At 40.5% G+C, this 23,749-nt stretch overlaps 8 protein-coding genes across 10 annotated transcripts in view; 6 read left to right on the top strand and 2 right to left on the bottom strand.

Moving 5' to 3' along the window:
• Positions 1 to 23,749, bottom strand: part of Plc21C (Phospholipase C at 21C) — a 52,892-nt gene that overhangs the window by 20,416 nt on the left and 8,727 nt on the right. For all 3 annotated transcript variants that reach the window (XM_018001945.2, XM_018001947.2, XM_018001946.2), the window contains exon 2: positions 18,240 to 18,386. In XM_018001945.2, coding sequence (XP_017857434.1) covers positions 18,240 to 18,386 — 147 coding nt within the window. The remainder of the gene's footprint in view (positions 1 to 18,239; positions 18,387 to 23,749) is intronic.
• LOC108610115 (lectizyme) lies at positions 1,034 to 23,703 on the bottom strand. Its single transcript, XM_089464264.1, has one exon. It carries the CDS (start codon positions 23,653 to 23,655, stop codon positions 22,702 to 22,704), a length of 954 nt encoding a protein of 317 aa, XP_089320390.1. The 5' UTR covers positions 23,656 to 23,703; the 3' UTR covers positions 1,034 to 22,701.
• Positions 1,130 to 3,239, top strand: LOC108610107 (uncharacterized). Its single transcript, XM_018001955.2, has one exon. It carries the CDS (start codon positions 1,130 to 1,132, stop codon positions 3,086 to 3,088), a length of 1,959 nt encoding a protein of 652 aa, XP_017857444.1. The 3' UTR covers positions 3,089 to 3,239.
• LOC149269706 (uncharacterized) lies at positions 3,655 to 4,706 on the top strand. The gene has a single exon (XM_089464263.1). It carries the CDS (start codon positions 3,684 to 3,686, stop codon positions 4,641 to 4,643), a length of 960 nt encoding a protein of 319 aa, XP_089320389.1. The 5' UTR covers positions 3,655 to 3,683; the 3' UTR covers positions 4,644 to 4,706.
• LOC108610106 (uncharacterized) lies at positions 5,525 to 7,919 on the top strand. The gene has a single exon (XM_018001954.2). The coding sequence runs from the start codon at positions 5,525 to 5,527 to the stop codon at positions 7,772 to 7,774; it is 2,250 nt and encodes a 749-aa protein (XP_017857443.2). The 3' UTR covers positions 7,775 to 7,919.
• On the top strand, positions 8,541 to 10,811 carry LOC149269705 (uncharacterized). The gene has a single exon (XM_089464260.1). It carries the CDS (start codon positions 8,541 to 8,543, stop codon positions 10,707 to 10,709), a length of 2,169 nt encoding a protein of 722 aa, XP_089320386.1. The 3' UTR covers positions 10,710 to 10,811.
• On the top strand, positions 11,318 to 13,470 carry LOC149269704 (uncharacterized). Its single transcript, XM_089464261.1, has one exon. The coding sequence runs from the start codon at positions 11,318 to 11,320 to the stop codon at positions 13,385 to 13,387; it is 2,070 nt and encodes a 689-aa protein (XP_089320387.1). The 3' UTR covers positions 13,388 to 13,470.
• Positions 13,744 to 18,455, top strand: LOC108610113 (uncharacterized). Its single transcript, XM_018001972.2, has 2 exons — positions 13,744 to 14,737; positions 18,176 to 18,455. Exons 1-2 carry the CDS (start codon positions 13,744 to 13,746, stop codon positions 18,202 to 18,204), a joined length of 1,023 nt encoding a protein of 340 aa, XP_017857461.1. The 3' UTR covers positions 18,205 to 18,455.

Genomic DNA, 23,749 nt, shown 5'->3' with positions numbered 1-23,749 from the left:
CGCAAAGTTGACCAATTTTTGGCCAACTCAAACCATGTTTATCAGCCGAGCTGACAGTTTATTGCTTGAACTTGACCTTGACCCATGTTAAGCCAACGAGCGATGGGATCGAGTTTGAGTTTGAGTTTGGGATTGAGTTTGGCAGCCAACTAGCTGGATGGCATCAGCATCCTGACACTGTGATACACAGGCATTGGCAGAGCCGTCAAAGCCGATTACAGGCTGCTCGAGCGTAGCCCAATCACATGCCAAGCGCCAGAGCACAGAACAGGTGAAAAACGGTTTAAAAGCTGACCTTTGTTGGCCAAGAACATGCTTAGCCCTGCCAGCAGCCCGCCAGTGTGCACAAAGACCTCAGTCCATTGGCGGGACACTTTAAACATTAGCAGGACGCAGGACGATTGACACATCATCATGAAGGCCACGATGGAGCGCTGCTCAATGGCCATCAAAGAGCAGGCCATGGCAATTAAAGCCTCATTCTCTTTAATCTGGGCTTGGTAAGTGTTCCCCTGGCGCCAGGCCAGCCCATAAAATGTCATTGAAAACTGCCGTCAGCGTCCGTCAGCTTAACTGCGCCGTCATTAGAGCGCCATAATTTGCTTTTAACTAAAAACTAAATCGGGCAAATTTGTCTTCGTGAATAATGTAACAGGTTTCGAGTGAGTGCGAGAAAAAGAGGGAGAAAGGTATAGAGAGGGAGACGTACACACACACAAGTTCAGCTGGTGGAGTTTCGGCTTTGCCAGGAAATTTTACGGGCTACGTAGGAAGCGTAAAACGGAAATGACTACGGTGATTATCTTAATTGTTTCACACGCTGCTCTTAAAGCTCTGCTCAGCTGAGCCTGGGCCTGTCCTTGCTGATTTTGGCTAATCCTTTTTGGCACAGGCTAGCTATTAAAATATTTAACAGCCCTCATTTGGTGACTAGCCAAGAAAAGGTTGCCTTAGTCAAAACACTCTCGAATCGAATTTATTATGTCGACTTTTTCGGTAAATTTCGTTACAGTTTCAGTAAGTTTTTGACAACTTTGGTTGGTCAAACAGACAAAATTTTGTAAAAGAAATTAAAAAAAAAAGATAAATTTTATTTAGTCCTATGTCCATCAGGTACAGCTAAACCAAAATGCGTAACCAACAAAATTCTCCGGTTCAAAATATTGATTCGAGATCAACAAGTGCCAATGTAGATCACACAGGAAAGCCTCATTCAGAGATCCAACTATCTCCAGCCCAGCAGCTAACTCCCTACGAGGTGATACGCAGGAATAACTGCAAGACGTTCAATTTTGTAAAGTCCGAAAGCTATCCCAACATCAGACCTGCAGTATCCAAGTGCGATGATGCGCAGACAGTGGATTGGTTATACAACGAGGCTGAAGATTTCGGCTGCGGTCGCTACTTTGACATGGAGCAAGACGATGTCATCGAGGTCTGGAACAAAAGCCTCGATAAACAGAATCTGAGCTACTACGGGGTCAGCTCAGGCCAACCCGAAAAGGAGGCATTACAGTTCCAAAAGGCGTTAGCGCGAGCAATGCGAAAGGCAACGAGTGTTAAGAAGCCAACAATGAACCCTGGCAGACTTAAGCCAGCCAATCTTACGCTACCCAGGGAAGATTGTAGACCCTTTGTTCTAAATCGCGAGTTACTACAGGAAAAAATCAAAGGCATGCCCACTGTGCAGAGAAAGATCAATGCAAGCGAGGCATTCAGCGTACTGCATTGCCCACTTCCAATTCATGCACAATATCCGTTTGCTAGCAGCGAGCCCAGAATTAGTTTGGCCACTGCCCTTGATATGGATAGACCGGTGACAAAGCAAAAATATGGACTAAGGAGAAGATACAAATACTGCGATCTGAAATGTGGTATTCCCCAGAATGTATGCACAGATTATGAGTGGACGAAGTACAAACAAGACCCGAAGGCAATTGAGAAAGCTTTCGAGATCGAGATGCAGCAGCGGGAGGCTCAGCAAATTCCTGAGCCGAAAGACTACGATGAGCTGTTCGAACATCTTATAACGTGCTTTGAGAACTACAGTAAGAAAGACTCATTGTGTGAGCTTTATAACACTTGCTGTAAGCCGAAGAGCGATAAAACGGGCGATGAAGGCGGCAGTCCTCGGGGACCATCGGGACAACCTGGTGGTGATCAAATAGAATTTCCTCCCATAAAGGACGATAGTATGGATCTTGACAAACCAGAGAAGGAGAAAAAAGGAGGAACAAGTTCAGCCGACGAAAAGTCTAGCAGAGACAAGAACCTTTTCAATAAGGAGAAGGAAGAAACCGAACACGGAAAAGAAACTTTCGGAAAATCAGAAGGTGATATAGAAAATAAGAAAAATGTGAAGAAACATAGTAAAAAGCCAGTTAAGGATGGAAAGGAGGGTCAAAGCTCAGAAACTGACGCCGGAAAAAAATGGAAAAAAGGCGATAAAAATGAAGATAAAAATACTGGTAAAAACAACAAACTAGAAAAAGCTAAAAACACAGGGAAAAAGGGTAAATCAAGCGAGGATGATCACGGCATTCCTCAACCTATACTCGACAATAAAGTTTCTACCATTTCTGTTACATCCGTCAAAGGCAAAACAAAAAAGAAAAAGAAGGTAATAGATCAAGAGAACAAAAGACAACAGCGCAAATCTAAGACACCCAAAAGTAAACCACCAGTTGTGGATCACTGTAAAAAACCAATGAAGGATTGCCCATGTGAAATTTGCAAATTTATGAAACGTCGCCAAACGGAGCCGGACACTCCGTTTATTTCTCAATTGAAGCGAGAAGAGAAGCGACGACAGCTGCGGGAATACTACCGAATGCGGTGCCATCGCGAACAGCTCAAGTGTCGCCGACCAGAGTATCCTGCACCCCAGCACAAATGCGATCCCATTGTTTGCGATGATTTCTTCTGTAAAAATCCTAGAATATCGAAATATTGTGACTGCTTAAAGGCCATGCAGGAGCTACAAAAACAACTTGGTCCCAAGCATCGCAATATGAAGAATGAATTGATATTCAACTTAAGGGATTTAAGGAGTCGCCTATGCAAGCGCCTATGTGACTGTCTTTCGTAACTTAAGAAAAAAAAATGTATTATCAGATTATATAGATATGTGACTGTGTACGTGTACGCAAAATAATTGCGAGCTGATGTGACTTAGTGATTCATTAGGTGTAAGATTATTGTAATCAATTGTTACAATATATGTTTTTGATTCTAACATATGAACTGTGATTTTTTCCTTTACCTACTGCTTATATAGTACACACTTACACAAAGAAGTGGGGCGTATCAAGTACAAAAGAGTGTCTCTACAAATATTCAAGTACCTAGCATGAAAAGCGGCGAAATGGGTGAACCGTCAATCAGATGAACAGATTCATTTCATTTGAGTATACAAATGGATGTTTGATAAAATGGAAGAATATTTTAGTTATTTTAAAATCTTTAGGACTGTTAGGTTTGTAAAAAATGCAACAGGCAACGCCATTTCAATTTCTTTTATTCACAGTCTACTTTGATCGTTCTTATTTCCAAGGATTCTCGTCAGGTAGTAATTATTTTACTATCTAAACTGTTTTGAATGTGATACCAAATTTTAAAATGTTGGCTTATTAACGTTAATAAATTTTTCAGATTTTATAATTTGACATATTTTATTAAGGAAGATGTCCAAAAAGCATGGAATACTAGATAGGGATACAGCTAATGCTACTGCATACGATGCTATGCGCTTGCAGAACTGCAAGTCCTATACGTTTAGACAAGGGGAAATGTATCCCAGCATAAGGCCCCCGATGTCTCGGTGTCGTCCCGCATTCTCAGAAAAGTGGATAGCCAACGTGGCTGAAAATACAGGCTGTACGCCATTCGACCCCAAACTGTACTCCAACAAAAAAGCCGCACCAGTAGAGAATGTGGTCACTCAAAAAAGAGTTGACATGCCCCGCCCATCAAATAAATACGTCTGCAGTCAAATAAAGCTGCAAAAGAGAAATCTTGACTATAGCAAGCTTACCCCATACGATCTGATGCGAATGCTTAATTGCAAGCCGGCTGACTATCGTGATGACGGGATTTATCCGTCTATTAGACCTCCGGTATCCCAGTGCTGTCCTGCTTTAACAGAAAAGTACTTGACCGAAGCAGTTAGAGATGGTGGATGTGAGCACCATTTCGACATGGAAAAGGATGATATTGTGGAGGTCTGGAGAAGAAGCCCAAATAAGGAATCACTAGGCTACTACGGTGTGGGCACGGGCATTTATAAACCGGAGGCGGTTATGTATAACCAGGCAATTTGTAAATGTCTTAAAATGGTCAATCTAGAACCGCCCAAACCAAAGAAGGTGCCTCAAGATCCACCTCCGAGTCACAAACCAATGGAACCACCAGGACATGCTATTCTGAATCGCCCAATGCTTAATATACAAGCTCGTAGAATGCCCACAGTTCATGAGGCCGTAAATGCGGTTGGTGCATTGCGATGGGTGTTCTGTCGTCGTAATAACGACGAGCCTTTTGCCCCTAGTAAACCCCATTTTCCGATCAATAAAGCTCTTAACATGGAACGGTCACCAACGAAATCCATGTGTGTGCTAAAACGAAAAAAACGATCTGTAATGTGATATTCCTACAAATTTATACTCTCAGCGCAAAATACCAACAAAATAAAAATCATTCGAAGAGAAGGGATATACAATATTTAGAGAATGAAACGACAATGCAACACAAAAATATTATCCTCAATATCGACCGATCTGTAATTTTTTGTTTCATATAACAATGACTTTATTAATTCTGCAAATATCTAAAAATCTTCTTTTTTTTTTTTTGACAATGAATAACGGAGCAAAAATGGGGTGTGAAAGTGGGAGATGGTAGATTATTATATGGAATATATGAATGCAAAATTCGGACCCTAGAGATCCAAAGGAACTTCAGTAAGGTTTTTAATTGAAACTATTAATTTGAAGCAGACTCAATCTGCGTTATATGAGAACCTATTGATGAATTGCAAGTGTCTAACTCTTATAAATCCTGGAATCGACGCAATCACAGCTGCACTCATGTGCTAATAACTCTAGTTCACTTTAGACAGTCGCCTTAAAAAATATTTACATACTGTTAAATCGAAACACTACTGCAATATATATTTTTTGGAATATACAAAATTACTATATACAAGAGTCTGTGGCTCTCCTCTTCATTATAAATAGATGTTATCAATATCAGAAAATATTTTAAATAAATTCTTTTTTAAGAATTTGAGCAAGCACAGACATTTAAATTTGCCTTTTTCACCTACTTTGATAGTTTATATATTTACAAGATTTCTTCGTCAAGCTGTATATATTTTACTATCTAAATTGTTTTGAATGTGAAACTAACAAAATTTTATTGTATAATCTTGACAAAAATTGTAGTTTTGCATAATTATTGTAACATTTAACAAATTTCCAAGACTTAAAAAAAAAACAAATTTTATAAAAGACAGAATTTTATAGCAATGTCCAACCAAAATGGAACATTTGATAGGAATGCAGCGAATGTTACTGCATGCGACGATTTGCGTTTGCAGAACTGCAAGGCATATACGTTTAGACAAGGGGAAATCTATCCCAGCATTAGGCCCGCAGTGTCTCGGTGTCCTCCCGTCTCTGATAAGTGGATGTCCAATGTGGCTGACCCAAAACTATATTCCAGTACCAATGCTGCACCAGTAGAGAATGTTGTCGCTCAAAAGAGAGTTGATATGCCCCGCCCATCGAATAAATATGTTTGCAGTCAAATAAAACAACAAAAGACAAACCTTGACTATAGCAAGCTTACCCCATACGATCTGATGAGAATGCTTAACTGCATGCCGGCTGACTATCGCGATAATGAGATTTATCCGTCTATTAGACCCCCCGTGTCCCAATGCTATCCTGCCTTAACAGCAGAGTATTTGATGGATACCCTTAGAGAAGGTGGATGTGAGCGTCATTTCGACATGGAGAAGGATGATATTGTAGAGGTTTGGAGACAAAGTCCAAATAAGGAATCGTTGAGTTATTACGGTGTAGGCACGGGCATTTATAAACCGGAGGCGGTTATGTTTAACGAGGCAATTTCTAAGTGTCTTAAAAAGGTGAATCCGCCAGAGCCGCCCAAGCCAGAGGTAATGCCTGAGAAACCAGCTTCGAGTGACAATGTAATAGAGCCACCCGGATATGCCGTTCTCAATCGTCCAGGGCTAAGTGCAAAAGTTAGTAGAATGCCCACTGTTACGGAAACCCTCAATGCGATTAGCGCATTGCGATGGGTGTACTGTCCCCGAACTGACGAAGAACGCTTTGCACCTAGTAAGCCCCCTTTTCCGATAAAAAAAGCACTTAACATGGAACGGCCACGTTCGAAGTCTATGCATGAACTTAGACGGAAAGACGAGTACTGTGAACTGCAATGTCATATTCCCGAAAATACATGCACTCAGTTCGAGTGGATGAAGTACAAAGGAAATAAAAAATCATATGAAGAGAAGTATAAGCAAGAGATTGAAGACTTAGAGAATGAATTAATAATGGAAAAAAATCGGGAACAAGAGGAAAAGATAATGTCAGATTTCGAGCTTGGTGGATTTGGGCCAGGAGCTATCGGATCAGTTTTCGGAATTGGAGAAGAAGATTTTGGAACAGTAACTTTCGGACCAAATGTTTTTAGATTTCGAAGCTCTGAATCAGAAAAAAAGTCTGAGCATGGATCGAGCGATGTTACAAAACCTATTGTTGTGCCACCGGGTGTTGACGCAGGAGGTTTACTACCAAGAAAAGGTAAACAGAGACGCTCCTCACATAGGGGTTCAGGAAAATTACGAGGACGTAAAGGGAAATCGGTAGAGCCAAAGAATTACTCGGAACTATACACAACTCTGGTTCCATTTTTTGAGTACGACACAAAATCGAAATTGACCAATGACTATGACAGCTGCATTGCTTCCCTGAAGGATAATGGCAATCAAAAAATTTCATTTACTCCAGACTCATCATCTGATGAAGGCAAAAGGACGAGTAAGACTGGGGAACGAAAGTCCAGTGTTAAAAAGGACACATCAGATGGAAAGGCACACGGTAAGAATAGAAATAGAAAGGGGGATAAATCAGAAGGCAGAAAAGGAGGAAATAAAAAAGTTAAAATTGGTGGAGAAGATGATAAAACGGGCGGTAAGGTTAGACAACAAGGCGATGATGGCAAAAGTTCAGGTGGTGGAGATGGCGAATATGACAAATCAGACAATAATATAATAGAAGATAAATCGGATGCATTCTCTAAAGACAAAACAAAGCAGAAAAAGAAGTTACACATAAAAAAGACACACAAAAAAAAGAAATCATCAGATTCGGGTTGCCCGTGCGACATTTGCCAATTCATGACACGTCGCCAAGCGGAACGGGACTCTCCGCTTATTTCTCAATTGAAGCGAGATGATAAACGTCGCCAACTGCGAGAATACTATCGATTCAAGTGCTATATTGAACAGCTCAAGTGTCGCAAGCCAGAGTATCCTGCACCCCAGCACAAATGCGATCCCATTGTATGCGACGATTTCTTCTGTAGAAATCCTAAGATATCAAACTACTGTGACTGCTTGATGGCCATGCAGGAGTTACAAAAACAACTTGGTCCCAAGCATACGATTATAAAGAATGAACTGATATTCAATTTAGAGGACTTGAAGAATCGACTATGCAATCGCTTTTGTGAGTGCCTTCAGTAACTATTGCCTCAACAGGAAAATATATTTCAGAAAATCAGATAGTATGTGTATGGGTTCACAACAGAATTGTGAACTGGTTTGAATTAGTGATGTATTTGGTGTATGTGTATTTTGATCCAGTATTACAATATATAATTTAATTCTATCATATTGTTTCTTTTATTAGCAAACTAGTTAATTGTCGCGATGATTTCGTAGTAGTTTTATCGGCTTGTTTTGATGTTTCTAATTAGTCAAATCGCAACACTACTGAGCTGATTCGCTCTAAACATCGGCTTAATATTTGATTTAAAAGATTAGATGACAAAAGTATGAAAATAATTGTAGCTAATGGCATATGACCATATTTTACTCAAGGACCTTTTCAATATTCGAAAAATTGATCATCTAAAAGCAAAACACTATAAGCCTTAATTTGCCTGGAACTATAATATAAGAATGCAAATAAGCGAATCATGTTTCAAATATTTTATAAAATTCTTTCTTAAAAATGCATATTTACTGATTGCCGTATTTGATTGTATTTGGGTTTTCGGTTTGTGGGAATGCAGCAGGCGGAGACATTTCAATTTGCTTTAATCACAGCCTACTTCGATAGTTCAAATTTCCAAGACTTCTTCGCTCGTTAGTATTTATTTTAGTTTCTAAATTGTTTTGAATGTGATACTAACAAAATTTTATTGTGTTGTCTTGACAAAAACTGTATACTATTATTAATATTTCACAAATTTTTCATGTTATAAATTGACAAATTTTACCGAAAAGAATGTCCAAAAAGCATGGAACACTCGATATGGATGCAGCTAATGTTACTGCATACGATGCTATGCGCTTGCAGAACTGCAAGTCCTATACGTTTAGACAAGGGGAAAGGTATCCCAGCATAAGGCCCCCGCTATCTCGGTGTCGTCCCGCATTCTCAGAAAAGTGGATAGCCAACGTGGCTGAAAATACAGGCTGTAAGCCATTCGACCCCAAACTGTACTCCAACAAAAAAGCCGCACCAGTAGAGAATGTGGTCACTCAAAAAAGAGTTGACATGCCCCGCCCATCGAATAAATACGTCTGCAGTCAAATAAAGCTACAAAAGAGAAACCTTGACTATAGCAAGCTTACCCCATACGATCTGATGCGAATGCTTAATTGCAAGCCGGCTGACTATCGTGATGACGAGATTTATCCGTCTATTAGACCTCCGGTATCCCAGTGCTGTCCTGCTTTAACAGCAGAGTATTTGATGGATAGCCTTAGAGAAGGTGGATGTGAGCGCCATTTCGACATGGAGAAGGATGACGTTGTGGAGGTCTGGAGACGAAGCCCAAATAAGGAATCGTTGGGCTACTACGGCGTGGGCACGGGCATTCACAAGCCGGAGGCGGTTTTGTTTAACCAAGCAATTGCTGAGTCTCTTAAAAAGGTCAATCCGCCGGAACCGCCGAAGCCAAAGGAGCCTGAAAAACCACCACCTGACAAAGTAGTGGAGCCACCCGGATACGCTGTTCTCAACCGTCCAAAGCTTACTGTTAAAGTCCGCAAAATGCCCACTGTTCAGGAGGCTGTAAGTGCTGTGGGTGCCCTTCGATGGGTGTATTGTCCCCGCGACAGGGAGCAGGCCTTTCCACCTACTGAGCCTCATTTTCCGATCGAAAAAGCCCTTGATATGGAAAAACTACCTGGAAAGTCTAAGCAAGACTTAAAACAGAAAGACAAGTACTGCGAACTTCAATGTCATATTCCCGAAAATACATGCACACAGCTGGAGTGGATGAAATATAAAGAAGATCAAAAATCATATGAAGAGAGGTTTAAAAAAGAGATGGAAGAGCTAGAAGAAGAAATGCGAATGGAAGTGGAATGGGAAATAGAAAAAAAGAAGCAGCAGCAAATGGGACAAGGAGGTTTCGGACCAGGCAGTCTCGCGCCGCCCGGTTTCACACCAGACGGCGCTGGAGGGGGTTTCGCACCACGCGGTGTCGGACCAGGAACTTTAGGACAAACTCTTTATATACCGCCAGGTGTTGACGCGGGGGGTATTCTACCAAGAAAAGGTAAACTGCCAAGCATTACACTGGGAAGACCAAGTGCACGGAAATCGCGATTTAAACAGCCTAAGGATTACGACGAGCTGTACAATGTTCTGGTTCCATTATTTGAACATGATGGCAAGCCGGAGCACACCGATGCTTATGAGAAGTGCATCGATGCATTGAAGGATGGAGGATCGAAACTTTCCTTTGTTTCAGAAGACTCGTCGTCTGATGATAATAAAAAGCGACGAACGACTAAACGAAAGTCTAGCGTAAAGAAGACTAAAACAGCCAAAGAACGTCCACTCAGACCGATGAAAAAAAGCATTGAATCAGTTATATCACTTCCAGAAGATGAGCCGGATAAAGGGGGAGGTAGTTTCATGACACCTAGGCAAACTTTGGGCAATTTGCAGAAAAGTAGCTCAGAGTCAGATGATCTTACAAAGAAGAAGAAGCGCAAGAAGCGTAAAAAACGCAAGGGCAAGGGCGATGGCAAGGGCAAGGATGGCAGTGGAGGAATTGAGTGTCCCTGCGAAATATGCAGTTTTCTGAAACGTCGCAGTGAAGAGACTGAATCTCCGCTAATACAGCAAATGCTCCAGCAAATGAAAAGGGAAAACAAGATAAGGGAACTGCGCGATTACTACAAGCAAATGTGCCACTGTGAGTATATGAAATATCGCAAGCCCGAATATCCAGCGCCACAGCACAAGTGCGATGCCATTCAGTGCGACAATACATTCTGCGCGAATCCAAAGTTAGCGGAGTATTGCGACTGCTTAGATGCTATGGAAAATCTGAAAAAGTTGCTGGGTCCCAAACACTCTATCGTGAATAATGAATTGTTGTTTAACATTAATGACATTCAGGAGCGCATAAGTCGTCGCCTATGTGAGTGTCTATAGCCACAAAGGCGTACAAATATTTCATTTAGTGTGACAATTATTATGTTTCAAAATGTTTATTATTACTTAGTTTAAATATAATTTGACTATTTTTGCATTATATATGTATATGATTTTTTTCTTTAATAATGGCGGATATTTTTTCTGTAAACTGGAACAGAATATCACTTTAATAGGTAGATCTAACCGTTGTATGTACTTGTAAAGTTATATAAAGTCTCCGCTTATATAAAAAAAATCCAATTTACTGAAGGCATAGTGGTACAATTTAATTTAATGAGAACATACTGAAGAACCTTTATATATACCTTTAAGACCACTCTATAACCAATCCATCTTCCATTATCTCTACATTACACTAATTTCATCTTTGACATTTATACTTTCTAGTCACTTCATGCTGGAATTGATCGCCTACTGAATGTGTGCATGGACAGGGTGTTTAATGCAAATGTCACTTTTCAGTTTACTTTCTGTAATACTTTGAGACTGTAATCATTCCAAAATTTTCGTTATGTTTTAGGGAAAACTTGTAGCCTTTTTATAGATTTTTATTAATTATTTTCTTAACCTTTTACAAGTCTTATTAAAACGTGAGACCTCATAGAATGCGAAGACAACAAGAATCACACATTCGAAATGCGGACCAGCTTTCACTCCAAGCGGCCAAGCAAATGGCAAACACCAAGAACTTTGCTTTTCGCAGGGGCGAACTATATGCCACTGTCAAGCCGCCAGTATCTAAATGTTATCCAGAGATCACAACAGAATATTTAATGGATGCAATTCAACATTACGGCTACAGACACGTAATCAATAGATTGGATACTAATCATGTAGAAAGAAAGGAGAAGAAATCAACCGATTCGGCCAAGTCTAGTGTGAAGTCTAAGCCATTTCCGGATAAAAAGAATACGCCCAGGGAAGTCAAGCGGATGCTCAATAGCAAGGCAGCCAATTTTCAGCAATGGGAAACATATCCCAGTGTATCAATGACTCCTGTATTGAAAGGTGATTCTCAGCTCTCTATTACCAATGGCGGTACGAGCCAGAGGTCTGGACGACCATTTCACATGGATCATGATGATATTGTGGATGTTTGGAGACGTATCCCCAACAAGGATACTTTGGGGTACTATGGCGTAGGAGCGGGCAAAAATAAGCCCGAGGCGGTCGTTTTTAACCAGGTCATTGAGAAATGTCTCAACAAAGTAAAACCACCAGAAGTCAAGGAAAAACCATTGAGGACTCCAACTGTTGCAACTATGCCATCTACGCCAGGGCATCAACCCTATGTACTTAATCGAACCGAATTAAAGGCCAAAGTTGATAACATGGCTTCGCTTAATTTAACCAAAGCAATCAGTTGGCTCCATTGTCCCCGTTCGTTTGCAAATGTCAAGCCCTTTTTCCAAAGCGAGACTCTGATTGGTAAGAAAAAGACCGGTGCGGCGAAACGTTGCCCGAAGTCGACCCCTTTAAGGCGCCGACAAAAACAGCCAAAGGGCGAGCTGATCAACTATGAATGCATGGAACCGAAAAAAGAATCTGCGTATGAGCTCGCCTACCGGAAGGAAATGGAAAAATTGGAGAAGGAAATTGAATCGGAGCCAAAGGACTATGATGAACTCTTCTCGAAGCTGATCACTTGCTTTCAACGAAATGCCCACAAAGATTCTCTTTATGAAGCGTACAAGACCTGCAAGGGATCCTCTCAGCATGGTTTCATGCCTGATTTAAGTGGTGCCACTGAGATTGGCGGTGCAGGCGACATTGCTTCTGGTGGTGCTAACACCGGCTTAAGCACAGAAGGAAGCGTGCTGAGAAGAGTTTTGGATGAAGTCAGCGAACGCGATGCAGCACGAAGAAGCCTACTTACAGAAAAAACCGGCAGTTCGAATAGTGGACCCAAACGTGCATCTAAGGGTACATCTCAGGGTGCAGGAGATGGTCGTGGTAGTCGTGGTGGTCCTGGTGGTAGTCGAGGTAGTGGTAAGTCTAAGACAAAACCCAAAACGGACACAATGAGAGCTTCTACAAAAAACAAGATGCTAACGTCTGAACAAAAACCCTTCGATGTGAAGTTTCGCAATAAACAACATAGTTTCATAATGTCTAGTTCTTCGATGATCTCCACCGATTACTTTGGCGACAACTCAAGAAATTTCCCACCGGACAAATCCGATACATATCAGGCGAAAAAACGAAAACCATATAAGAAGAATATGAAAGTGCAGAGAAAATGGAGCTCTCATGTATCACGATACAATAAGACACGCGGCAAGGACTGCCAGTGTGTAGTTTGCAATTTTATGGAGCGCCGCGACCGGGAGCCGGATTCACCGCTGATCAGTCAACTGAAAGAGGAGGAGAAGCGACGCAAACTCCGGGAATACTACAACAGTATGCGCCATAGAGAGCAAATCGCCTGCGCTCCGAAGGAATATCGCGCACCACAGCGCAAATGCGAACCCATCAAAGAGGAAAGTTGCTTCTGCACAAGCCGCAAGTGGGGCGAATATCTTGATCGACTGGATGCATTACAAGATCTACAAAAATCGTACGGTCATATGGATAGAGAGCTGCACTGCAAAGTCAAAGCACTCAAGGATCGTCTATGCTGGCAAATATGTGAAGGTCTGCAAAACCAAAGAAAGATGAGGGCTAATCGGCATTGAGGCATTTTTAGGACATTTTTTTTTTATACTTTTATATTATTATTTTTGTTTTAATTAAATTAATTGTTATTTATAAAAACAGAGACATTTTCGCGTTATCAGTTACACCCAAGTACATCTAAAACCATTGCTTTCTATGATTGATATAATTGATATGATGGTATATAACGACGCCTACTTAGACTATTCCTCTACAACTGATGTCGATATGGGTCGACATGTGAGCTAGCTTTGCTTATTAGGTAAAATGTTTTGAACTGAGAACATAACAAATTTGAGAATCCCATTCAAAAAACCTGATAAAGGTTTCACAGATTTTAGCACTTGACTAATCATATATACACATATATACCAAAATGGATCAAAGTAAGGAGCCAGAAAGAAAAGAAGATCAGTCTTCCGAGGAAGAAGATGGCAAGGAGCTCGACTATGCTCAATTGACGCTATACGATGTGATGCGCATAGAGAACTGCAAGGCGAACCGATTTCTGAAGAAAGAAACGTATCCCAATATAAGACCGCCAATATCACGATGCTCGAATGAAAAATCGGGAAACTTCTTGTCGGAGGCTATTGTCGATATGGGCTGCAGGGTACCCTTTGGCAAGGATAAGAGATTTGACACCATTGAGATATGGAGGCAAGCTCCGAACAAAGATTCGCTCAGTTTTTATGGCATGGGATCGAAAGTCAATCTGCCAGAGGCAGTCGAGTATAGACGAGCTCTCACCAGTTCCCTCAATTTGGTCAACGGCATCGATCCAAAGGCCAAGAAGTCAAAAAAACCAAAGAAACCGGAAAAGGTGCCCAAGCCTAAGGGAGCCTATGTACTCAACCGTAATATCTTGCACTGTGCCATCAATAAGATGCCGACGGTGCTCAAGAAGACGCACGCCAAGAATTCTCATAGAATACTTTATTGTCCAGAGGATGAGTACGAAGATGATTTCGGCGACTACGAACCCTATATTCCCCTGCAGGTGGCCCTCGACATGGAGAAGCCACCCAAAAAGCCAAAGCACGGCCTCCGACGCAATCACCAGTACTGCGATGTGCAGTGTGGTCTGCCGGATAACATGTGCACGTACTACCAATGGATGAAGTACAAGGAAGATACGTTGCCGTACGATGTGGAATTCGACCTGGAGACGGAGCTAGAGGAGGCGATGGCCGAAGAGCAAGATGACGAGCCGAGAACATTTGAAGAGCTCTATTCAAATCTGGTGTCCTGCTTTGAGAAGAATAAAGATGAAATTCCGCCGTGCACCATCTACGGCAAATGCTGCAGAAGACCCTCGGAGCGCGTAGTAATTCAAGGTTGCGGCGAAGATAAGATCTTTGGCCCACACGGTAAGTGATGAAAGTGGAATCAAAGTTTATACATGGACTAGACTAGGGGTAAAGGTCTGACACGAAATTTAATAGGGATATCAGCGGGGAGCAGAGTGAGCTCATAATAACTTAAAAGCAAGCACGGGGAGATGAAGTCACTCCTGAGCGCAACGCAAACAGTTACATAATTAAAGAAAATAAACTTTTCTTTTCCATGAATTAACATTCAGAATGACTATAAATATAGCTTTGCTTCTCTATTTGTCTAGTCATAAATATGTATGTATGTCATACTTTTAACTTCATACAACTTGTGACGTGTGACAGCGCAACAGACGCCGGGGAAAAGGTCAAAAATTAATTATGAAAGTTGCGAATGCTTGATAAGGTTTGCAGCTAAGCAAAAATTGGGACTACCTTTTTTCGGACGGCCACTAGTACATTTGTAATGCTCTTTTGCCTATACATCGAGACTATTACATAATTCATTTGGGAGCAGACAAAAAAGGAAAACTCTTTAACCGTGTCCGAGTCGCATTTCTTTTTCGCTTCAGCGTATTTTCATAAAATCGCATTCCAGTTCATATCAATGTAACAAAAGTACGACAGAAAATTTGCTTTGAATTGCTGCGAATTGAATGCCCTAACCAAGTATATAAGAATGATATGTAAGAAATATGTTAAATATATACCATACGAAATTAAAAATAATTCTTACATACCATACTTAGTCTATGATTATCTACTCAGCTGATTATCTAATCAGCAATTATTTTTATGAGTGTTCTAATATTCAGTAATTAATAGTTAATAGGGTGTTCATTAACTTGGGATTATCTAATTATCCATTAAATTTGCAATTGCTGAAATATTTAATAGCTCTTATTTTCGTATAAACATTAGAGATAACAAACTGATTAAAAATAATTATAATATATATGGTTCTATATAGTTTTTATCAATTATAACTGAATAATCTTTGTTATTTTTCCATTTTCCATTTGAAGAGATTTTATTTATAGATTTATCAGTTATAATATTTAAAGTGTCTCCACAATTTTAATGGCTAAATAGAAGACTCTCTCGATAGGGCATTAAAAGAACATTTTTAATCAACGTGCGCCAAAAAAAAGACAACAGGCACGCCCTCTGGACACAAGCCCACATACAAGCGCATATAAGTGCGAACACACACACACATATACTCGAAATGTAATGAAAAAGGGTTAAATGGGGTAGTAGACAAACGTTGTGGCTTGTTTTTTAGCATATGTTGTAATGCAGACTTAAATGGACTGCAACATATGAAGGCCCCATTTGCTTTTATTTTTTCAACTTTTCGAGTTAATCATCGCATATATACAATTGAGCAGCAGTGGGCGTGGCATGCGGCCAACTCTCATACTTTGGCGTAGACTCATTTAGCTGCTCGCTTCATTTCTCCGCTCGCTGCATTTCATTAGTGCAAAAATTTCGCTGTCCAGTGCGAGGCCAAAACGCAGCTCGTTTGCCTTTGATAAGAGGCCAACGATTGGGGTTGTGGGTGGGCAGCGCCTAGCCTAGGGGTTGGCCAGTCAGCCACGAGTGTCTGGTGGGTCTGGCACATACATATGAATTATACGCGACGCCCATCAAATGCCTGGCCCCATTGACCCAGGTTAAATATGCACTTCCAGCAGCTGCCACAAGAAAAGGGCGCTGTCATGTGAGGAGCAGCATTTGAAAGTGGGACAGACTAAGGCTGAAGGACTTTAAAAACACAACTGTGGGACAGGGTTTTTTTTTTTTTTTTTTGCTTAGTAAGTCATGAAAAGTCAGAACAAAAAGTCGAATGCTCGCTTTGTTGCTGCTCTTTTTTGTTAGATTCATTGTTGTTGGCGTTTCCTATTTGCCGCTGGCAGGATACGCTTGCCGGCTGGTTGAATCAGTCCGTCCCTGTTCGGGCGCTTCCTTTTGCAAACGTTACGTAAAATGCTTTTTACGTTCAATTCTTTGCAAAAAGTTGTGCGAGCTTGGGTGTAGGATCACAGTCATGTTGCCGTGTCATTGCAATGATAAATGTATTTGGTCACACACACACACACACATACACAGATATCTGGACATGGCCAACACCCGCACCCACACCCACACCCATACCCACAATCACACTCACACCAATACTCGCGTGAAACACTAAGTACACACAATAAGCGTTTGTGCCATGAAAACAAAATTGTGTGAATCGACCAAGAAGTGACATACGCACACACAAACAAACGCACACGCACACATATTGTGCGCTAAGGAAATAACAGCAAGGCAAGCCAATGGAACGAGAAGAAGAAACGGAGCATCTAATATGGCGACACAAAACAATGCCAACCAGAGGCTAACACATACGAGTCGCATTTGTTTTTGTTTGCTTGCCGGCGCCAAAAACCTGAACATAACGCACGTGACCTGGCTAAGGAAAAAAAAAAACAACAAGAATAACATATATAAATCTATACATATGTTCATGCTCTATATAAATTGTGGATTATGCGTGCCCACCTGAACAGCATAGAATAGAATAGAATAGAATAGAGCTTGTTTGCGTGGCTCTCTTGCCTTAGCCTATAATTGGATTTCAATCGCTAAAGTCAAAGCAATTTTTATTAGCTCGTTTTGCGAATAGCTTCGCTCGAATGTACGCAGCCGACCTAGCGCAAATATACAAACAAACATTTCGGACCGTTCGTTGAATGGTCAGAATAATTAATGTTGCCAATATTTTTTATTTACAAACAAACAGACGAAAATTCAACAAGGAATGCTTCAAGTATCGCACGAGATCAAATGAATTTTGGCATGCCATCTGTTTGATACCCTTCGCGATTGCAATTAATTAGGTTGCGTGTCAAGATTGATGTATAATATATCAGTATGTACTTAAACTAATTGCCATGCCTTATTAAATTGAAAAATTGTAAATTCGTTCTTCAATTTAAGGACAGATGTGTTCTAAAGATATTATATAAATGAAGAATTTATATAATTTATTTATTTCCTATTTTTATTTCCAACGCTTGACAAAATTCTTTTTTAAGTACACACAAGAAACCTTTGAACTGCTATTTGAACTCTCAAGATTTCCCATAGAAGAATTTAAAACGAAAAACATATTTAATTGGAATTTGAGACTCGAAAGTAAGCTTCGTGTGCTACTCGGTTGTCACACATTTAGACACATATAGCCATACTCCACACACATTTTCTCTGTAAAATTGTCTGCTTTACCTCGCCTCACCCCTCACACCTACTGATTCCCTTTTATTACTTCGCCCACTCCAATCAATAATGAATGAAAATATTTTACAATGAAATGGCATAAATAAATGTGACTTATCAAAATCAAGTATATCACATATAATTCTCTTCCTTCCTTCCTCTCCAGCGTATACTTAATATTTGCTTTTTCAATTGTAATTCCAGAATGCGAATGTAACTGTGATGACAGCTAATATATAATGATATATCAAATCTATTATATACTCACTTTTGGCTTTTTGGCATACTGTCCCGTGCGCACATCACGAATTGTGGCAATGTCCAGGATGTCGAGCTCATTGTTTTGATCAACCCAATACAGAAAGAAGCCCTTGGCATCCACTCGCATTGTCACCGGTGTCCCGCTGCCTGAATCCTGAAATTGGAATAGAACAAGGAAATGAATACAAGTATATATGTTTATGATATATGTCTTTTTGCTAAATCTGTGCAAGGTTTTCCGTTTTCATTAACAGCTTAGCAATAATAAAAAAAAAACATTTATTATTGCGCTAAAAAAGAAAACATTCTCCAGAGCGCCCTCAGTTCATTCAACTTGGTCGAGACTTATGAATTTATTGCAACGAATTTTACTTTCCAATCGCCCGCAAAATGGCCAGAACGAAGAAAGTCATATCTGCTTATTATTTAAGTCAAATTAAATGGCCCTGTAAAATGTGCCCCGTGTCGTCAGTCCACCTCCACCGCCGTCTGCTCCTCGACCGCTGACTGCCATAAATATTTTAGCATTCATTCATAAGAACCAAAGAAAAGAATGCGAAATTCTCTTATGCTGGCCCCAGCTGCCGGCTCGGCAATGGCAAACAGATGCGCTCAGATAGAACGCACAACGCAAGCCAAAAATGAAATATTTTATTTTATTTCATTTTTTCTTTTGGTTTGTTTTTTTTTTTTTTTTCGGTTGTTTTTGTTTTCCATATATTATATGCAAAACAAGATGCCACGAAGCATTTGAGCATTGTGCACGGCATCCATCCGAGAGCAGCAATATTTCAGTTTTCTTGGAATCTTCCTACTTGAAAAGCCGTTAAATGGTGCGTAAGATATAAACACTCATTAACAATTACAAAGCATATATCATAGACTAAATATGTGTTTGCCCCAATGAAAATTCAAATATTTTCGGCACTTGTTGCCATCTCAACTCAGCTCCGCTTTCAATGTCATGAAAGTCTTTAAAGATTTTATTTCTTGTGCAATATACATAGAAATATATATAGAGAAACAAATACATTTAATACAAGTAAAGGACTAGGCAAAATTTTGTGCGAAAATATATATATTTTTTTAATTTTTCAACTTTCAAGCTTGTCTTAAATAAAATCTGTTATGAAAGGTTGAAAGTTACTTAAGCTTCAATCGGCTTAAAAGCAAAATTTCAATTTAATTTAAAACTATAAAATAAAACTTAAGCTTGACAAGAGCGACCTAAAGTATTGACAAAAACTTTTATTATTTTTTGTTTTGTTTTGTTTTACTGTAATTACAAAAGTTACACATTATTTAAATAGTGAAAAATATATTTTATATATTTTATTACAATTGTCTTATTTACAGCAAGCATTAAATTATAAATATTCACATTATTTAGACCCTTAACCTTAAATAAAATCATCAAGATAGCTTTACATTCCTGTTTGACATAAATTGACGGGGTTTCAAAGATTGCCATATATCTAAGATATTTGTTCGACCTAAAACCATTCATGCAGCAAAGAACTTGTAACATTTTGATGAGTGCAAAATGAAAATTTACTATTTCAACAAAATTAAATAGAAATTGCTAGAGATATTTGCGTTTCTAGAACAAAAAAATTACGACGAAACTTTTATGCCATCTATTAAAGTTTTATGGCAAAAGGCATAAATCGAGATATTTCAAAATATGTAAGCTTAAGTGATGCATGGCATGTTATGTAAGATAGAGCATAGAAGGTAAGTAAGTATAAATAATATAAGTTACTTCAGTTAACAAATAGATAAAATATCAAGATTATTATAATATATATATAAGTTACTTCAGCTAACTTTTAGACCAACAAATATGAATGATAGCTATATAAATAAAAAAAGGTAAAGAATATTATGCACTTAGGTCTATGAGCACGCTAAGCTCAAATTGCCAAGTCTTTTTGCTCGATTCAATATTTCTATAATCGATTTTGTATCGTGCCCTCAACTGCGACCCATGAAATATGACCATTACTTTAAGGGAATAAGTGTTATTTTTGGTCGAGAATTGATGATCATTGAAATAGTCTTAATGAGCAAATTGAATTTGCAGCTGTTTCGCCAGTTCATTATCCTTTGTTGGGGTCGGTTTAATGAACTCAGAAAGGTGGCAAAGTGGCCCCCATTTCACTTTGGGGAATTCTACTCGCCCCAACAACTAACCGACCGACTCTCTACTAATAATTGATATTGAAAACATTAACTTGCAGTTCAAATTTTTGCTCTGGGGGCATTTGGGGGTCATTTGGGACTCGACTATGGCTTCGGTTCATTTCCTTCTGTTTGGTCAGCGAGCCCAAGCCATCCCCTACTGCCACATTTATATTCAATTAAGCGCATATTTTCTGCAGATTTTTGGGCTGGCATTCGAAAAGGGTTGCGCTCCGCTAATTGGACTACAAATTTAACCCCGCGTAAAACGAATATTTCGATACTTGAGCACGAGACTTTTATATTGTTTGCGCTGTTTGTCTAATTACTTTTAACTAATTAAGCTACGCGCTATCCCGGCCCGATCGTTCATTACAATACAATGGCCAAAGTTGAGTGTTAACCAACACTGGCACAAGCATAAATAGCCAAGTGAATTGTCGAATATCCCTGTAAATTGAGTGAGAAATGGGAAATTCATGCTTGTAACTGAAAAACTGTTGAGGCGACAGATTCAATATCTCACATTCTCCATCTTTTTCTCTCTCCTATGTGCTAGCTTGTTTGGGCTAAGAGCGATTACATGCATAATTCAATTGATGTAACAGCCTGTCTGTGCTTTTCGTTTTTCGTTCACCCCTGCCCTTAATATTGTGACATAGAGATGTCTGTCTACAGACATTTTGGGAGGCACTTGGTTTTGTTGGTTAGGCGCCACCACAAAAAAGGGATAATTCCGTAGGCAGATGTGCCGCATTTACAGTTGAAGACAGATATAGAAATACAGCTACAAATACAGATATAGATACATCTCCAGTCCTGTGCACATTGTGTTGTCAATCATGCTTAGGGGCCTGCCAATAAAGCCGGCAAGTGCGAGTTACAGTTGCCCATACGCAAAGCGTCAACTGCTTTGGGGACTATGCAAATGCTATTTGGGATTATCCAGCTGTTGCTGCTGCTACTGCTACCGTTGCGTGTGGGATTTCTTGATCCCTTTTCTCACATTCCTAAACTATTGAAATAAATATATTTGTGTGCAGCAGTTGACTGGATAATACCCTGTAAAGATGCTTATCTATATGAACATTATACTGATGATATAACACAGATGATTCCTTGGGAATCCCCTTTGCATCCAGTTGCATACTTCAAATAGCTCAAAGTCAAATGTTAATTAGTTGCTCAAGAGTCTCCAGAGCTTCCTTCAAATAATACTCTCTCTCTCTCTTTCTCTCTCTGCATATTTCATATGTTAGAACCTTCGACAGCTGCAACTTCAAACAACATGCAAATGATGTCATAAAAACGTAGACATCCTCCACGCTTGTCACCTGTGCAAGTTTGTTGAGCACTTCAAAACTAGCTGCTCGAGTTGCTGCTGTGTTGGTTTAAAGTTTTACCCAGGCACTTATTAAGCATACGCCGAGTGGCACACTCGAACAAAACCCAGCCCAGCCCACAGCACGGCTGCAGCTGTCAAACGTTGTTGGGGACGTCATTTGGCCTGACTCGTAGCTTAGCTCAAATTAAGATTGATGTAGAGCAAGTAAGATGGTTCTAGTGGGGACTACTTGACTAGGAAATACCCCGAACTCTGTAATAAATTTCCAATCTATTGATTTTCGATATTAAATTTTTAGATTGTAATTATTGAGTATTGAGGGGTAGGTTTCCAATTGTGTTAAATACAAAGATCTACACAGTAAAACTACGCTTAAAAACTACACTAAATATCGATTATAATCGATAAATAGGATAAATACAATAAATATTTATCGGAAAAAATTACAGGCTCGTACACCGTATGGTATACTCGAATATACATTTATGATTTGAAGTTTCTAAGATTTGGGGTGTACGAGATCTCTTCATATGGATGCACAGATGATATATATACTTACATATGTATATTCCTTAAGAAGAAGAATATACTCTATATATATATTTGTTATGAGATATGTGTCTCTATCTGCCTCTTACAAACATTTTCACAATACCATCAGTCATAGATATTCCAATTTCAATGGGTTTTGGGTTCTATATGCGAAATTCTATTGAAACGCCCTTAACTCACGACAGTTACATTGCTTAGAATTTACGATTGGTCATGTGCGATCCAACACATGGAACAATCAAAATATAGCTTATCGACCATCGGCAATACTGATAGAGCAGCATTAAGTATATCTAGGAATTATAGAGATTAGATTGTTGTTGTTTGCTTTAATTGGTGGCAAATATATTACGCAAAGATCATTTTGATACGAGTTGAATTTAGGGACTTCTCAGTTCAGCTGGTAGTAGGCGCTAATCACTTGGTAAATCCAATCGACGTAAGCGGGCACCGAGGTGTACACCGTCGGCCGATTCGCATAGCCGCAGGGCATATAGCTCCAGGAGCCCAGGCCCACCAGCTCGGCGGGCCCAGTGATGGGCCAGTAGACCAACGGACTGCCGCCATCGCCATAGCATGCCTTCACCTGAGCACACACCTGTTTCCGCGAGAGCGGCGCATCTGAAGGCAGCTGCTTGGCGCACTGCTCGCTGTTTAGCAGCGGAGCGAATGCATATTGCAGCTTCTTGGAATACTCGTCGTCATCAGCTGTGGTCAGACCCCAGCCATAGAGGGCAGCCGTCTTGTTGCTGTAGTCCTCGTCAAGATCCGGCAGCGCGATTTGCTGCACACGATTCGAGTAGACGAACGATTGGGAGACATGCAGCAGGGCGATGTTGTCGCTGCCGGCGACGCCGTTGAATTGGCGATGCGTCGCCGCAAAGTCCACGAGGCGCACCTGAGCGTCGCTCACATTCGATCGATTGGACAGGCCCGCATAGATGGGAATGCCAATCACGTCGCCATTGAAGCGGCGCAGCTCCTCCACGCAATGGCCGGCGGTCAGCACCCAGCGCTTGCCAATGATGGCGCCCGCACACTGATGGCTGTAGATGAGCGGCGTCAGGCTGAGTGAGACGAGATAGGGCGCATTGTCCACGCCCTGCACATCGTAGCCGTCTATAATGCGCACTGACATTTCCATGGCCAGATCGTCCTCTATCTTCTGCATTATGCGTTCCACCAAGCGGGGCTCCACTCCCTTTTCGTCAGCCTTGATCGCCTTGGCCAGCTCCTCATAGTGCTCCGACAGCAGGTGCTGCAGCTGCGGCTGCTGGCCAATGGCATTGGCTCTGGCCAGCGCCAAGAGCGGCAGCAGAGCGATACAAATTTTTACCGTAAACATAGCGTTATGTGTGGGACCGAATGTGAACTGGTCCCGGAAGCCCTCGAAACTGCGTATATAAACCTAGGCGTCCAGTTGAGCTTTCCGATAAGCG

This window comes from Drosophila arizonae, chromosome 3, assembly GCF_054131065.1.
Source record: "Drosophila arizonae isolate 15081-1271.41 chromosome 3, UAZ_ARI_1.0, whole genome shotgun sequence".
NCBI lineage: Eukaryota > Metazoa > Arthropoda > Insecta > Diptera > Drosophilidae > Drosophila > Drosophila arizonae.
This window is presented reverse-complemented; position numbering and strand designations above follow the sequence as displayed.

Coding starts and splice junctions, on each gene's coding strand:
- LOC108610106 (XM_018001954.2), top strand. CDS start 5,525: ATGTCCAACCAAAATGGAACATTTGATAGGAATGCAGCGAATGTTACT.
- LOC149269704 (XM_089464261.1), top strand. CDS start 11,318: ATGCGAAGACAACAAGAATCACACATTCGAAATGCGGACCAGCTTTCA.
- LOC108610113 (XM_018001972.2), top strand. CDS start 13,744: ATGGATCAAAGTAAGGAGCCAGAAAGAAAAGAAGATCAGTCTTCCGAG. Junction 14,738..18,175: donor TAAGATCTTTGGCCCACACG/GTAAGTGATGAA, acceptor TTGTAATTCCAG/AATGCGAATGTAACTGTGAT.
- LOC149269705 (XM_089464260.1), top strand. CDS start 8,541: ATGTCCAAAAAGCATGGAACACTCGATATGGATGCAGCTAATGTTACT.
- LOC108610107 (XM_018001955.2), top strand. CDS start 1,130: ATGCGTAACCAACAAAATTCTCCGGTTCAAAATATTGATTCGAGATCA.
- LOC149269706 (XM_089464263.1), top strand. CDS start 3,684: ATGTCCAAAAAGCATGGAATACTAGATAGGGATACAGCTAATGCTACT.
- LOC108610115 (XM_089464264.1), bottom strand. CDS start 23,655: ATGTTTACGGTAAAAATTTGTATCGCTCTGCTGCCGCTCTTGGCGCTG.